This window comes from Maylandia zebra, linkage group LG10 (genome assembly GCF_041146795.1).
Source record: "Maylandia zebra isolate NMK-2024a linkage group LG10, Mzebra_GT3a, whole genome shotgun sequence".
NCBI lineage: Eukaryota > Metazoa > Chordata > Actinopteri > Cichliformes > Cichlidae > Maylandia > Maylandia zebra.
Window position 1 is genome coordinate 16,887,951 of NC_135176.1, and position 14,377 is coordinate 16,902,327.

General features: G+C 38.6%; 1 protein-coding gene across 4 annotated transcripts in view; it reads right to left on the reverse strand.

Moving 5' to 3' along the window:
* grik1a (glutamate receptor, ionotropic, kainate 1a) overlaps positions 1-14,377 on the reverse strand; it is a 40,069-nt gene that overhangs the window by 8,750 nt on the left and 16,942 nt on the right. For 2 of the 4 annotated variants that reach the window (XM_004550054.4, XM_004550055.3), the window contains exons 8-15: positions 12,433-12,540; positions 12,107-12,151; positions 6,361-6,477; positions 5,806-6,009; positions 5,206-5,429; positions 4,544-4,662; positions 2,690-2,907; positions 1,054-1,279 (exon numbers count right to left, since the gene is read on the reverse strand). In XM_004550054.4, coding sequence (XP_004550111.1) covers positions 1,054-1,279; positions 2,690-2,907; positions 4,544-4,662; positions 5,206-5,429; positions 5,806-6,009; positions 6,361-6,477; positions 12,107-12,151; positions 12,433-12,540 — 1,261 coding nt within the window. The remainder of the gene's footprint in view (positions 1-1,053; positions 1,280-2,689; positions 2,908-4,543; positions 4,663-5,205; positions 5,430-5,805; positions 6,010-6,360; positions 6,478-12,106; positions 12,152-12,432; positions 12,541-14,377) is intronic. The other 2 variants (XM_004550056.4, XM_012918939.3) reach the window with 1 other exon arrangement.

A 14,377-nucleotide genomic window follows, 5' to 3' on the forward strand; every position in this document is an offset into this window, starting at 1 on the left:
AAAAAAACATCCTACCAAACACACTAAACCACTACTCTCCACTACAACAGCAAAAAAAGTATTTAGAGAGACTGGTCCTGGTCTGGCCTTCCTAGATAATGCTTTGTCATTTCTCTTGCTTTTACCACTCTATGCACATCTCATTTTTGTGCTTTTTTGGCCAGCAGGGAAGTAAAACTGAATTCAGAGAAATAATAGGTCAACATCAAACTGGACTGGATTAGAAAAATCCTGTACAAGAACAGTTAATGCCAACTTAACTACCCAGGGAGGCTTTCTGTTTATTGGCCCTCTCTGTCATACTATGCTACAGATGCTCCTCCATTCTGTGGTGGCCTTTAATATTTTCAACAATGCAGAATGTTTTCTACAGGAGCAGCAGAGTGAAAATTAACAGGCTTGTCAGGTTGGCTTGCTGTTATCAAATAAGCCTGAATCTCTGACGGAGGGTTTCAAACCTACATCAGTTGCAATACCTTTGCATCTTGATAAGAGAAGAGAAGAAAGAGAGATATATATTAAGTATTGCTTGAGTAAACATCCAACACTCCTGACATCAAGTGCAGAGGTTGACCTGCTTCCAGTTCAAATTCTAACAAACTGGCCTAAAGCCTTACAGCTGGCAGAGCTTTCTGATGGAAGGGTATTTGCATTTTGAGGATAAAGGGTAGCTGCTCTGCACTTGAACTCCTGAGAAAAATATGCAAATTCCTAATGAAATAAAAATTCCTATCTCTCATGCAAAACATTCATTTACAGACGTTTCTATAAAAAATATTTTCAAGTAAAATAAGACCACCAGGATCTTTTAATCAGAATTTAATTTGTTGTGCTTGAAGATATGCAGTAATTGTCTATGGCTTGCTTTAATTGATATATTTATTTAATAAGAAATGAGTCTTGCTGCAGTGAAATATGTCAAACACAAGGAGTTCTCAATTCAAAATATGTGACTCTACATGACTTTTTTCTTTACTTTTTCAGGGGCTTTTCATTCGGAGATAGGTGACAAAGATGATGTTGAGGCATAAACATCTTTCTTGTTCATCCTACCAATAGGTGTTCCTACTCCATAGCCCTTGGAGTCTATGAGACCCCCAATCTGTGTGAGGTTGCAGTTCCTCTGGCTGATGTACTCGATGCTGGTGGACTCCATCAGCATGGCGTAGTCTGTTGTCAAGACGCGGGTGATACCTTCTCTGTTGTTCTTAACCAAAGCGGTGTTCTTCCTGCTGCTCATAAAGGCCCACATCTTTTCATAAGTGGAGATCTTTGATTTCTAAGGAGCAAAGCAGCCAAAAGTTAATAAAAAGTGTACAGTGTTTAAAATAGACTTTGTGCGTTCGTGTCTACACAAGCGCAGTTATATGTGCTTAACTGGATTTCAACGCTTCCATAAATGCATACAAGTTTAACAAGCAAGCTGTGTGGGACTGTGTTTCAGCGGGAGTCTCAGTCGATGTGTGTGAGTGTGTGTTTCGCTTTGCTCAGTCAGAGAAAATGGGACAGCTGTGTTCTAAATCTCCTCCAGCTGATTCAATTTGTTCAAGCCATCAACACAGCCTGCTTCTTCCTATCGAGGCAGCCATAATCACTGGCTGCAATCTGCGAGGATAAAGCCGTGCATGGATCACCCCTGCTGAGCCACAGGAGGCACAGAGCCAGGGTAGCTGTGAGGCAAGGAAGTGACAGCCCACCCAAGGACACTAGTACACTAATGCATTATATAATAGGAACTCACAAATTACCGTATACTTCAACACAGACACTCCCAAATTCTCGATATGCATCTTCTCCATTTCCCATCATACAATCCTTCTTGATGGATTCACATCACCAGCCATGAAAGAATTTATTTATTTATTTTTATTTAATTTCATTATAACAGAATTTTGGCAAAAATGCAGGATGATACAGAAAGGAAATTATATGATTTTAAGAAGTATCTGTTCCCGTGAATTATGTTGAGAAACTGTAATAAACTCATTTTGACAAAGGTAAATTACAAATTTAGTGTTGAGGCACTAAGGCTATGCCCAATGGCTGATGTTAATTTTGGTTGGTACTGTGACTCCTGAGTTATGTATTTAAATATATTAAAACCTCATAGTTTTAAGAAATATGAAATATTGCTATGGATGTTATTGCTATGGGGTGAACTGTCACCCCATAGCAATAACATCCTGGGTTTGAATCCACCAACCAGCTGACGATCTTCTCTGGCCTCCTCCCACAATCTACAGACATGCTCATTAGGATAACTGGCAATAGATATGAATGGTTCTTTGTCTCCCTGTGATTAACCAACAGTGACCTGTCCTGGGTGTATCCTGCTTTTTGCACAGTTGGTATAGCCTGCTGCCCGCATGTAACCCCAAATTGGAGAGAAATGGAAAAAGATTAATGGATGGACAAACAGCCTTTTGCAAGCACTTAGTTTTACTGAAAGATAACAAAACATTTTCTTAAAGGATGCAAAAATCAAATATCTATGGTTTGCATTCAGTGTGAAAAATCACTTTCCTCTCCAGCAGCATTACCACATATTCAGTTCGTCACCATGGAAAACATATAGCTTAATATAAACATAAAGAGAGAGAAAAGCCCTTGAAAGACAGATTATATAATGTAATACGTATTGCGTCACATATTTCTAAAAGCCTCATACTAGACACTACAGCAGGTTTACCTTGAAAAAAGTCATAGTGGATCCATCCCTAACTGCACCATATTCAATCCTGGTCTGCTTTGCCAGGTCATCTGCTGAGTCGATGGGTGCGTCCATTCGTTCCACTGTGAGGAAGGCTGCCAAGTTGGCCGTATAGGATGAGATGATGATCAAGGTAAAAAACCACCAGATGCCACCAACTATACGTGTGGATAGAGCTTTAGGCATCAACTCTGAGCCTGGAAGCACGGAAAACAGAACCAAGGGGTTAAGAACGAGCACATGTGGTAAAGGTTTAAGAAAGGGAGGTGAGAAACATGTTGATAATGCAGGAATCATTTTGTTAATATCAGAATAGTGAAACTAGAATAATAATAGGTGTTGTTTGCATGTTTAAAAGATGGGAGAAACCGATTTACATTGTTCTTAATCGCAATATTTTTTCTTAATCCTAATTGTGAGATTCACAGTAAATACAATGGTACACTTTAGAAGATCTGACAAAGGAAAGCTGAAAGTAAAGAAAATGTAGCAGCACATGTAAAAAGTAATGAAGTGCAACACCTAAGCACCAAAATAAGCAAAGTGCTTTATATTTTTATTTGAAGGAAATTGGGGAAAACATATTCAGATAACTGGAGAATACATTTGCCACTTTTAGGGTTTGAGGTTTGGATTCATCTGTGCTCGTTTTTTTATTCACTCTGAGTGAAAAGAATCCCTAAATGTGCTTCTAGAGAAGAACCCACAGCATCAAAAAGCTCATATGCAGAATACAGTGCGGAGAGTATAAAACCTGCCTGAGCTTGTTTTTTGATAAATGCTGAAAGGGAATCAGTGCAGCAGGAGACATGTAATTAAAGCTTTATCGGCAATCTGATTTACAGATAAGAAAATAAACCAACATTGAAATTTGCACGAATCCAAAATGAGCCCCACTTGCTCATCTCTTCATTTTCTGCCTTTCTAAAGAGCTAACAAATTACACACATAGCTTACTGATAGTTACACTTGGCTTGCACTCGGCTGATATTGTCAGTAGGTTTGCTGACCACTCAATCAGGCACGCCAGACTTTGCCTGCCCAAATCTCCTGCCTTTAGAGAGATAAAGTCCTTATGATGTGCAACATAATTCTTATAATAGGGTTTGGATGCAATTCATGTGAACTGGAGCCAGGATACATGGAAAGGGCATTCAAAGAAAATAGGAGGAAAATATTGATGTTTGGCATTAAACAGCTCACAGCCGAGCCGCTGTGCAGGGTTTTCATTTACTGTAGCTCTGCAGTAAGACCCCAGTTTTTGCTGCTTCTATTAGTAAAGTTTTAACTTTTTAAACAATAGCATTTTTGGTTTGTGTGTGCTTGTGTCCTAACCTGATCAATTTCAATCAAACATTTAACTGATGTTTCTTGTTATGTTCACCATCGTTGTGCTAACTGTCTGTCTGCTGTGTGCTGCCGGGTACATAGTGTACAAAGAGTGAGATCGAATCTGTCTGAGCTGAAAACCATATTTTAAAAAAGAATTTAAGAATGCACAAATATTTTTAGGTTATTATTTTTTGGGGGGAAAACAAAGCCACTGCAGAACTACCAAAAACTGCAGTGAAGGTTGTTTCCAAAGTGAGTCAATGATTATAGAGCCCCAAATGAATAATATCCAGGTGGCCTCCGATTTGATCTGACTGCAGGGACACACTAATAGCATAAAAATTTTAAAGCACACACATGTTGGTAAATGCACGTTTTGCCAGGTGTCTGAACAGAAACACGTTCTTCATGATTGTCAAAGACACCGTACATACCAAAGCATTTTGTTAATTTGACAGTCAACATACAATTTCATCAACCGACTATATAAAAATAGTTTACTTTGCCGCATCAGCGCTCCAACTCCAAACCAGAAACTGTTGAGTAAAGTGAAATTGTTCTGAATTAGAGTCGAGGACGGGTTGCACGGGTGTGGGTTGTACCACTCGTAAGGAGTAAACCTGCAAGACAACGACAGAAAGGAAGCGAGATTAAAAGAAGTACGGAACCAGTGTGCTGCAGGTAATCATAATTCAGTCATGCAGTTCACATTAAAACAGGCTTCCATTAGTGCTTCAGTGCAATCTGCACTTTCACAGAATGCAAAACACGTATTTTGAGTCTCACATTTTCATTGTCACTTACAGGTTGCAAGGTGCAACCAGCTGGCAGATTTCTTTTTCGTACTACCGTAGAAAAAGGTGGAGAGTTTGCAATTACTCCCAGCTACTTAACAGCCACAATCAAATCCACTCTGGCAGCTGATGGCTAAAAGCACACTCTCCGTTATTTCTGAGTAGCAGAAATTTGCTAAAATATAGTCGAGCCAAAACATCACAGCTGATTTGTGATTCTTGTCAGGCTCGCCCATTTTTTATTGTTCTAAAAAGCTCTGTGGTGGCATTCCTTAGTAACCAAAGAAGAGTGTGGCAGAGCTGAGCTGGGGCTTTGGACAGTTCATCACACCTCAGCTCGTCCCCTCAAGCATCAGTGCATCCTCTCACCTGGCAATCACAAAGAGGACGCAGCTGACCCCTGTGCAGGCCAGCAGCACGTACATCCAGATGTCCGGAGACAGGGGATTAAGAAATGAGAACACGCCTGGATTGGTGCCGTTAGGTTTCCGGTACAAGATACTGATGCCTAAGGTCATGAAGGGCTTGGAGAAGTCGATAACTTTCTCTCTGACATAGGTGATGGTTAAGGGAGCCACGGCAAGGTCTGCAACCTAAAAAACACCAAACAAAAGTAACCCACTGCAGGTAAAGTGAGCACTGTTCAAGGGCTCTCATCGGTGCATCAGTATTCACATGATGAATACACCTCGTTAAAAGATTTTCTTTACTTGAGAAAACTGTTAGAAAGCAATGTAATATTTATTTATAGCTCATAACTCTGGTCAGATAGCTTTGTTTTTGTTAGAAGCCTTGTTAATATAGTCAGAGGGAGCATTGATTTTTATCAAAGAAAGAAGCTTGTACTGGTCTTTAAACAAGGCCTGCAAACAGGCTTGAATGAAATCTGTGAATTCAACCGTGGAAAACGTTACTCTACTTTATTTCCCAATTTAATTTGAGGGGTTTACACTTTATCTAGTAACTCACATGGTCGATCAGCTCCCGGACCATCCCGTTCCACTCTCCTTTATCATTCTGGGCTCCATATTTCCCATCAGCCACCAGTCTGACTTCATACGTAAAACCCAAGATGTTTGAGAGCTCTTTCAAAAGGTCCAGACAGTAGCCTTCGTAGCGATCATTCCCAACCAGCTCCTTGTCTGACTTTCTCAACATCACGTAAGGATTTTCCTGTGTAAAACAAAACATTCATCTTTTTATGGTATATTCTTTATTCTGACCCTTTTTTATGCTTAGTATCCTAAATGAACTAGTTTTGTTATTTTAGCTTGTAGATCCTTTGCATGAGCACGTGCAAATTATTTTATGGACGGGATTAATAAAGAATCGGCTTCGCTCTGTGCTGACAAAACGAGACAAAAACTGTGCAGCCACATCTCCTAAACACCTCTTTCCGTCTTTGTATCCTTCTCCTTTTTCATTGCATTCCCATCTATTGTTCCCCCTATCTACATTAACCATATCTCACATGTGCTTCCCTTCTTCTTTCTATGCTGTCCTCTGTTTAACCTTCCTACTCACCAGTATTGTGGTGACAATGAGAGTCCTGTTAGCCAGAGAGTCTGTCACATTGTTATTCTTGTCGCGCCTGGACTCCTCCGTCAGGTTCATCCCCCTGTACGAGTTCCACACAGCAATCTGCAAAAGCAAACAGGGCTTCAGAATTATTGAACCACATTTGCTCCTTTGATCAAACACAGGATGTTACATTTGACACCTTCTGGAGTCTCTGTGTAAGACTGTTTTGCAGCGTATTGACCTTTACTTCTGTTTAAGCTTTAAACAACGCTGCGTTTTTATGATTAGCGATCACCTGTGCAGGAAAATAAGCTGACTGATTACTCCACTTATTTCAGAAAAATAAAGAATAACGAAGTTGATTTAATCTCCAGATCTTAATGGGAAAATAGAACTTGCTCTGACACACCGCATATTAATCATATTTTCTGATTCGCCGAACAGAAAAATGAAAAAGAAGTATAAAGGTTTAAAGACCTGACACTGCCTCCTTTTCAACTTTCTGCTTCATTCACTATTCTACAGCCTTTCCCTTTGCTGAGCTTTGCTCTGATGATTTTGGGCAAAGAGCTAAAAAATGTAATTTTATATACAGCAAATATGAAACTGAAGGAGCAGTTTGGACCAAACAGATTTTGAGTACAACAATTTCATTATGACAATTATTGGATCAGTTAGCACTCGTATTTGAGTAGCATCCAGTGATGTGCAAAAGTCTTGAGCCACCCCTCATTTCTTTGTATTTTGCAACCTAGATGCTTGACTTTTGAGCAGTTTTTTATAAAAGGTGGTCTTGAGGAATAGTTCTCCAGGCTTTCTGAGGGTCTTTTAAAGTTTCTTTGGACATTGGCTGCTTTTTCACTCATTTTCAGTGCAGTCCTTGTACCGGACTGTTTTTAGATAAATTATTTTTGTTGTTGGTTTATCCACTTAACACTGACCTATAAATCATTCAAGCATTAAAAATGACACCTAACTCAAGGGATGAACCAGGGTTGTGTATACACATAGCATACATGTGAGCAAAGAACCCAATTTAAATTATATCTTTAGACGCCATCAGCTTGTTGCAAAAACATACCATTCGTTTCCATTTCTTATGTTTAGCTACAAAAATGCTAAAGATAACACAGTTTGAAAGATATAAAATAGTATTTTTCCAACAACTTGATTCTCAAAAAGCTATCAGATGAAAAAGGAGAAGACAAAAGAAGATGTGGCAGACCGAGGAGCTTTCCACAGAAGATGAGCATTATTTCTTCCCTTAAATAATAGGAAAAGAAATCCAGCTAAGACCTGACACAGGACCTGAGAGATCCATCTGGGTCCCCATTTGATCCATATATTGTTCATTTTCCAGCATGACAATGATTCATGCTGAGAGATGAAGCCATGCCGTAAAATCAAAACTGGATAGAAAAACACACAATGGAGCACTATCGGTTATGGATTGGCCTCCCCAGAGCCCGGACCTCAACATTATTAAAGCAGTGTGGGATCATGTTGACAGAGAACAGAATAAAGTGCAGCATCCAAGGAACTCTGAATATCTATAATGGAGCCTGGAGAACTATTCCTTAAGACTACTTCAAAAAATTACAAAAGCGCTTTCCTAAGAGAGTTCAGGCTGCGTGTTGAAGAATAAAGGTGGTCGTATCAAGAATTGATTTTTAAGTTTGGGAGAACTATAAAAACGCTGGTCCTGTTTTATTTCCATGTTTGAACATGTTTCAATACAAAGAACATAAAGGAATGTGGGATGGATCAAGACCTTTGCACAGTACTGAATATGTTACTGAAATACATCCTTTACTTTAACCTGAAATAACTGCTGCTGACAGCAAAAGGGAAGCCCAGTTTAAATATATAAATATATAATACTGAATAGTAGAACTACAGTGCAAACGTGTTACAACAATACCATCCAGTAACTGCTAAACAATTTATTTTTCTCCATGTTGTCATTTTAACAATGAGCTGAAACAATTAGTTGACTACCAGCGTGACAAAAAAGTCATTTTTAATTAAAATGAACAATTATGCTTCATCTCAGATAAAAAAAAACAAAAACAATAAGAATTGTTGGGATTTTTTTTTTTGTCTTTTTTATTTATGTGATCATGAAATTAAATGATGAAAAGCATTACATGAAAAGACATCTGAGGATATTACGCTGGGCTTTGGGAAATTATTTTTGCATTAATTTGGATTTATTACATTTCTGACCATTTTTTTCTAATAACTACAAAAAATAATATCAAAACCAAACATTAATTTTAAAAAAATTCAGTTAGTAAACTTAAATAAGTAGTGGAGAAAGGGAAATTACACCAGCAGTCAAGAGAAAAAGAAGGGTAGATAGGGTTGGGAGGAAGAGAGGACAACATGGTGAATGAGATTGTCTTAATCATCAGACCAGGCGGCATAATCCAGACAGTTATCAGATTAGAACAGATGTCTGGCAGCTGGATTTTTTTTAACCTTTCAACTCCCTTTGCTTTAGCAAAGGTCATGACAGGTCTGGAATGAAGCTAAGAACATTAAATTATTAGGCCTTATTGTTAATAGAACTAAAGTAAGTGCCAGATAAGCTTTTCTCCTCTGGCGAGTCATTCTGTGAACAAAAATGTGCCTTTTAGTATTTTTATTCAGAAACAATGCCCTCTCCATTCATTCACTGCCTAAGAGGATGAAGAGAAGTGAACGCATCAGTACCTCTCATTAAACTGAGCTCTGCAGAAGGTACAGTCTTATTTTTACAATTTATTTTTCTGAAAATGGCTGGGTGGGATTACCTATTCCAAAAGATGAAATGCTTTTCACTCTTCATTACACTCTGTCTTATTCTGTTAACCAAGTCCGACTGATGGAAAATGTGTTCACTTATAACCTCGCTAAAAGCACTCCATATCTCCACCGAGTTACTTTTTGCAAGGGACCATAAATCTGTCTTATCTGTGGACACTGCAGATGAGGAACACTGTGAGTGGGGATGGATTGAATTAATTGCATTGTCCTCAATCTCCAAGATAATTTGTCAGAGTGAGAATATTAAAGATGTGGAGAGTATTTTGGTCTAAAATTGTTTGGTCTTGCATCATTTAGCTTGCGTTACATGCTGTTGTAGAGGGCTGCTTCTCCTCTGTCGAATATCAACAGTATGATTGCACAGTTTGAAGTTTAGGTAAAAGAGCAATCGAGCCAAGTCAATGAAATTAATCCTAAAATATAGCCTAGGACATCCGTACCGCATGCAGCCAGCATCTTTAAAACCCCCGAGTCATGGATTTTCTGTGTATAGCCTTGCAATTTTATCGTGTACACCAGAGGAGCTCCCAACAACTAAGTGTGCTATAAAAACTGACATGAATTGGCTCATATATGCTGTGAGGAAAATGTTATCTGTGAATCCTAACGCTCATCCTCATCCAGAACCAAATCAGAGTGGAAAACCGTTACCACAGACTTAGTAAGCCAGGCCAAGAAAGCTGAGGAGAAAAAAATATATATTTTCAGGAAGTCAACAACTTTTAAAAAAAAATACTTTTTTTTCCTCAAGAGACTTTCACTTTGTTTTGTCTCATCATCCTCTTCAGAGTGTATTTAACACTCCAGTGCCCAAGAACTAACACAACTGCAACGGACTGATAATTCATTTTTTATTACCATAAAGCCAGGCAATTTATGTGATGTGCTTACTATATAGTGGCATTTCCTCTGAGGTGAGGCTTTTGAGGACTGAAGGTATTGAATGGAATTAAAATTACAAATAAATCAGAGCTTTTGCAAACTGACAGTTCCTGCCTGCCTACATACCTGTCTGACAACTGAGACAGACGCAGGTGCTATGAATGAATCGAACATTCACTCTTTCAATCATCAAAGCATTGCTTTTGCATAATTGCTGTTAAAATTTAATTTAATTTAAACTAGAAAGGAATCTGAATGGAGTTATGAAGTTGATTTGTTGTATAATCAGTGCACCAGAGGGTGTTATAACTCTGCTCTTTGTGCCAATCAAAGGCCAGGAAAGTAAATCTACTCCTTTTATAGATTTAAAGTTTTTAAACTTGAGATGAGGTGTTGCTTATGCTTATCAGATTCTTTTTGGTACAAATAAATCTAAAGGTATTTGGACAATGGCACATTTTTGTGTTTTCGCCTCTGTAGAGCACCACAGGGAGTGCAGACTTTGAGCTTCAATTCAAGAAGTTTAACCAAAGTGTTGCATTAGCTGTTTAGGAATTACAGCCATTTTTATACATTGTGTCCCATGTTCAGAAACTGAAACCTAATTGGACAAATGACAACCCAGTCTCATGACCAGGTGAGGTCTGTTCCCTCATTGTTCCATGACAAGTTAAAAATCTAGAGTTGATTCAAAGTGCTTCACTTGTATTTGGTAACTGGTCACTTGAACTCTCAATATGAGGTCCAAAGATGTGTTAATGCAAGTGAAGTGAAGGAGTCCATCATTTGGCTGAAAAAACATTGCAAACATAGCAAAAACTTAACGAGTGGTCAAATTAACAACCTGGTATATTCTTAAAAAGAAGGCACTGACAAGCTACACCAAAAGCCCCGAAAGACCACCGAAGACTACTAAAGTGGATCATAGCATAAATCTTTCCAAGATTAAGAAAATCCCTTCACAACATCAAACCAAGTCAAAAACACCCTAAAAGCGGGTAGGTATAACATTACATACACGGGCTTTACAAAAAGGTGCAAACCATCTATGACACTCAAGAGCAAGATGACCAGATTAGGCTTTGCAAGAAAACATCTAAAGGGGCCTGCACAGCTGTGAAACTAATTATTTGGACAAATAAAACAAAGATGTATTTATACCAGAATGATGGGAAGAGAAAAATAGCTTCCCGCTACTGCCAAGTGCTTGCTCATAGGGGATGATATAATTATTGGCATTTCTTTCGTTTAAATATTGTAGGGTCTTTACAATATAAAGCTCCTTGAGCAGCTGTTGTTGTGAGTTGGGCCTATAGAAATAAAGCTGAATTGAATTCTAGATTTTAGGCAATTGTTGATTGCAAATGATTTTCATCCAGATGTTAGAAACAACCTTTATATTTACAGTTATGTTGGTTTGTTCAATTATATTTAATCTTTCTAAAATGAAGGGACTATGTATAAAAACAGTTTTAATCACTAAATTTTTTAATTCAATATTTTTGTTAAACCTCTTGAATTAAAGCTTAAAGTTTGCACTTTGAATATGTGATTTAGAGTCCTCTTTAGTGGTGTTCAGAAGAAAAATTTCAGTAAATATCATTTTTCAAAAACATGTGGCCCTTATTGAGTGTAACCTGCATGATTTCCATTAAAGTACGTATGAAGGCAATCTAATAGCGAAGCAAATTATAGCTTAGTAGCTGACAGAGAGCTATTTTTATATATTTGCTTACGTCTTTCCTGCCATCAAAGAATGTGAAATTGCAGCACTTACTTCCTAATCCTAATGGAGGTACAGCTATATGCATTTAAACAAAGTAAATTTGTACTTTTTTTCCTGAAAGTTTTGACGAGTGTCAAAGCAATGCCTGCACCCAAACAGGGGAAAAACTGAAACGTCAAACACATGGCATTGCTGCACACAAAATCAGTGAAGAGAGACAAAGTTGACAAGGCAGGGAGCAGCAAGGTGCACGGCATGTAGAGTGAGAGTAGGGCAAACAAGAAGAGGGGGCAAACAACAAAGGCTTCCACCAAACAAGGCACTGGCACAAACCTCGATCCACCTTTTCGTGAGGCGGCTTCCGCCCTCCACAACACCCTTTAGGAATTGTGATGAGAGCAACGTGAAGCACAGACAGCGTGGAAATTAATAATCAGTTAGTGCAGCATTATTAATATTCATGGCTGGACAATCTAAAACAGCTAGTAAGTGTGTTTTAAAAGGATGTAAGTACAGAAAACTAAATGACTAATCAGCTCTCGCTCTCGCTCTGTCTCTCATATACACAAACACAAACACATGCCCTAATGGAACGAATAAGCCAGTGCGAAAGCAGCATGAGAGCGTTGTAATTGGCTGTTCCAGGCCTCTGTGCTCACCCTGGCAATGCCGTCCTCTTTGAGGCTGATGATGTCCAAATCAAAGTCTCTCCTCAGGCCATCTGTCTTGTTAAGAACAATGTGCCCTGTCAGTCCATCCCACTGTGCCTACAAAAAGGGGAGAGAGAGAGATTTACAGAGAATTGGAAGACCATCTGAGTTCCTCGTCTATCCAGACCTTTGGAAGTCGGACTCTAGAACAGGCTGCTTGCAGGAGAAGTGAAGGAGGTCCATGCAAGAAGAGAGGAAGCTTGAAGGCTCACGGGATCACAACAAGTGAAGATCAACAGGTTGTGTAGTCTCAATACGCATGAAAGCTTTTGTTTAAAATAGCCAAAGCAATTATATGCATACATTTTTTTTCTCGCTTAATCAAATAAAACCAAAAATATTTTACCTTTTTCTGAATATACTTCCTATTGGATGATTCCCTTTGCTTTGCATGTATACCATTCTTTTCTTGTTTGTCCTGATTATTGACAGACTGTGATGGAGGTACATCTGGCACCTCTTTTTTATTAGAGAAGAGAACAAATATAAACCCTACAGCTATAGCACTTCAAATTGAAATGTTAATGGACTGTTCCTTTTTATTTCACAAACATTAAAAATAATTGCACCACATGCAACCATATAATGTGTCGCCTTTTTAGGAACTGTCTGCGAGTCTGTCTTGCAGATCACGTCAAGTGCTGAGATATTTTTAGGGCTGTCTATTAGGAACAACAGGTTTATGATCTACCCACAGATTTGTTCAATCATGGGACTGTAAGAACTGCTCCAAAAGCTTCAGCTTGTGTTTCTAGCAGTAGTTGATGGTGGAGTCTGAGGTCTGTGTTAGATCATTGTCCTTTCAGACAGCCTTGTTTTCATTTCACTTTCTTCACCGACTACACATTTGCATCCAGAATTTACTCAGATTTAGTGGAATCCCTTCTTCCCTCTATCTCTGCACTGTTTCCTGTGCCTCAGGCTGCCTCACAACCCCAAAGCATAATATTTTTGTCCTTCTGACAAATTCTTCTCCCCTTTGTTTTTTCACAAACCTACTTTTGTTGATTGTGGCCAAAGAGCTCACTTTTGACTCCATCTATCCAAAGCATTTGTCTGCAAAACCACCCCGGCTTACATACGATTTTGTGACATTCTGTGGCAACAGTCATCCCCTGACTTTTGCCGTTTCTAATCTGTCTGCAGATTTCATGCACATTTAACAAAAAACTCTTTTTTAACATCTGTTTGGGGCCAAAATCCACAAAATGTGCATTTTTCTCTGATCTACCCAAACCTTTGCTCTAACTGCGTACTAAAAATACAAACTAAGTTAAAGTAAGTTCACTCCACCTTTTACTTATTTATAATGAGAAAAACTGAATACAATCTTTTGATGCATGCCAGAAGTGTAATTTGCTAGCATCATTCAAAGAAATTCAACAAAAAACACACAACTGTAGAAACGGACATGTCTAAAACATTTAAAGTGTGCAATGTGGCTCTTTGTTCTGTGTTTCCTGATTAAAGCTGACTAAGAAAAAAAGCTGTGTCCTCATATTCTGTGCTCTCTTGTCAGCAGTGCTTTTTAATTGAGTGTAGTGAGAGAAATATCACTATTGGATTTTTCCCCCCGAAAAGGCTATTATCAAGTGATGAATAGCACATGAGGACAGATGCTTCAAAAAATGAGCAGTGGAAAACAAAATGAAAAGCTGAAGAGGAGAGCCACTAAGATGCTGGGGAAAAAAAGAAAAGATAAAGAAAAAGTGTGAGAGAAGGAAGACGGGGGGCATGAAGAGGAAAATATGAGTGAGGCGCCTGAATGATAATGTTCCTTCTCCGTGGCAGGCAACGGTCCTCTGCTGGATTTAAGACTTAAGAGATCAAAACACTCGTGCATCAAAGGCCTCATTTCTGTCTGTAGGCATCAAGTCTGACTGTTGGGCTGAGC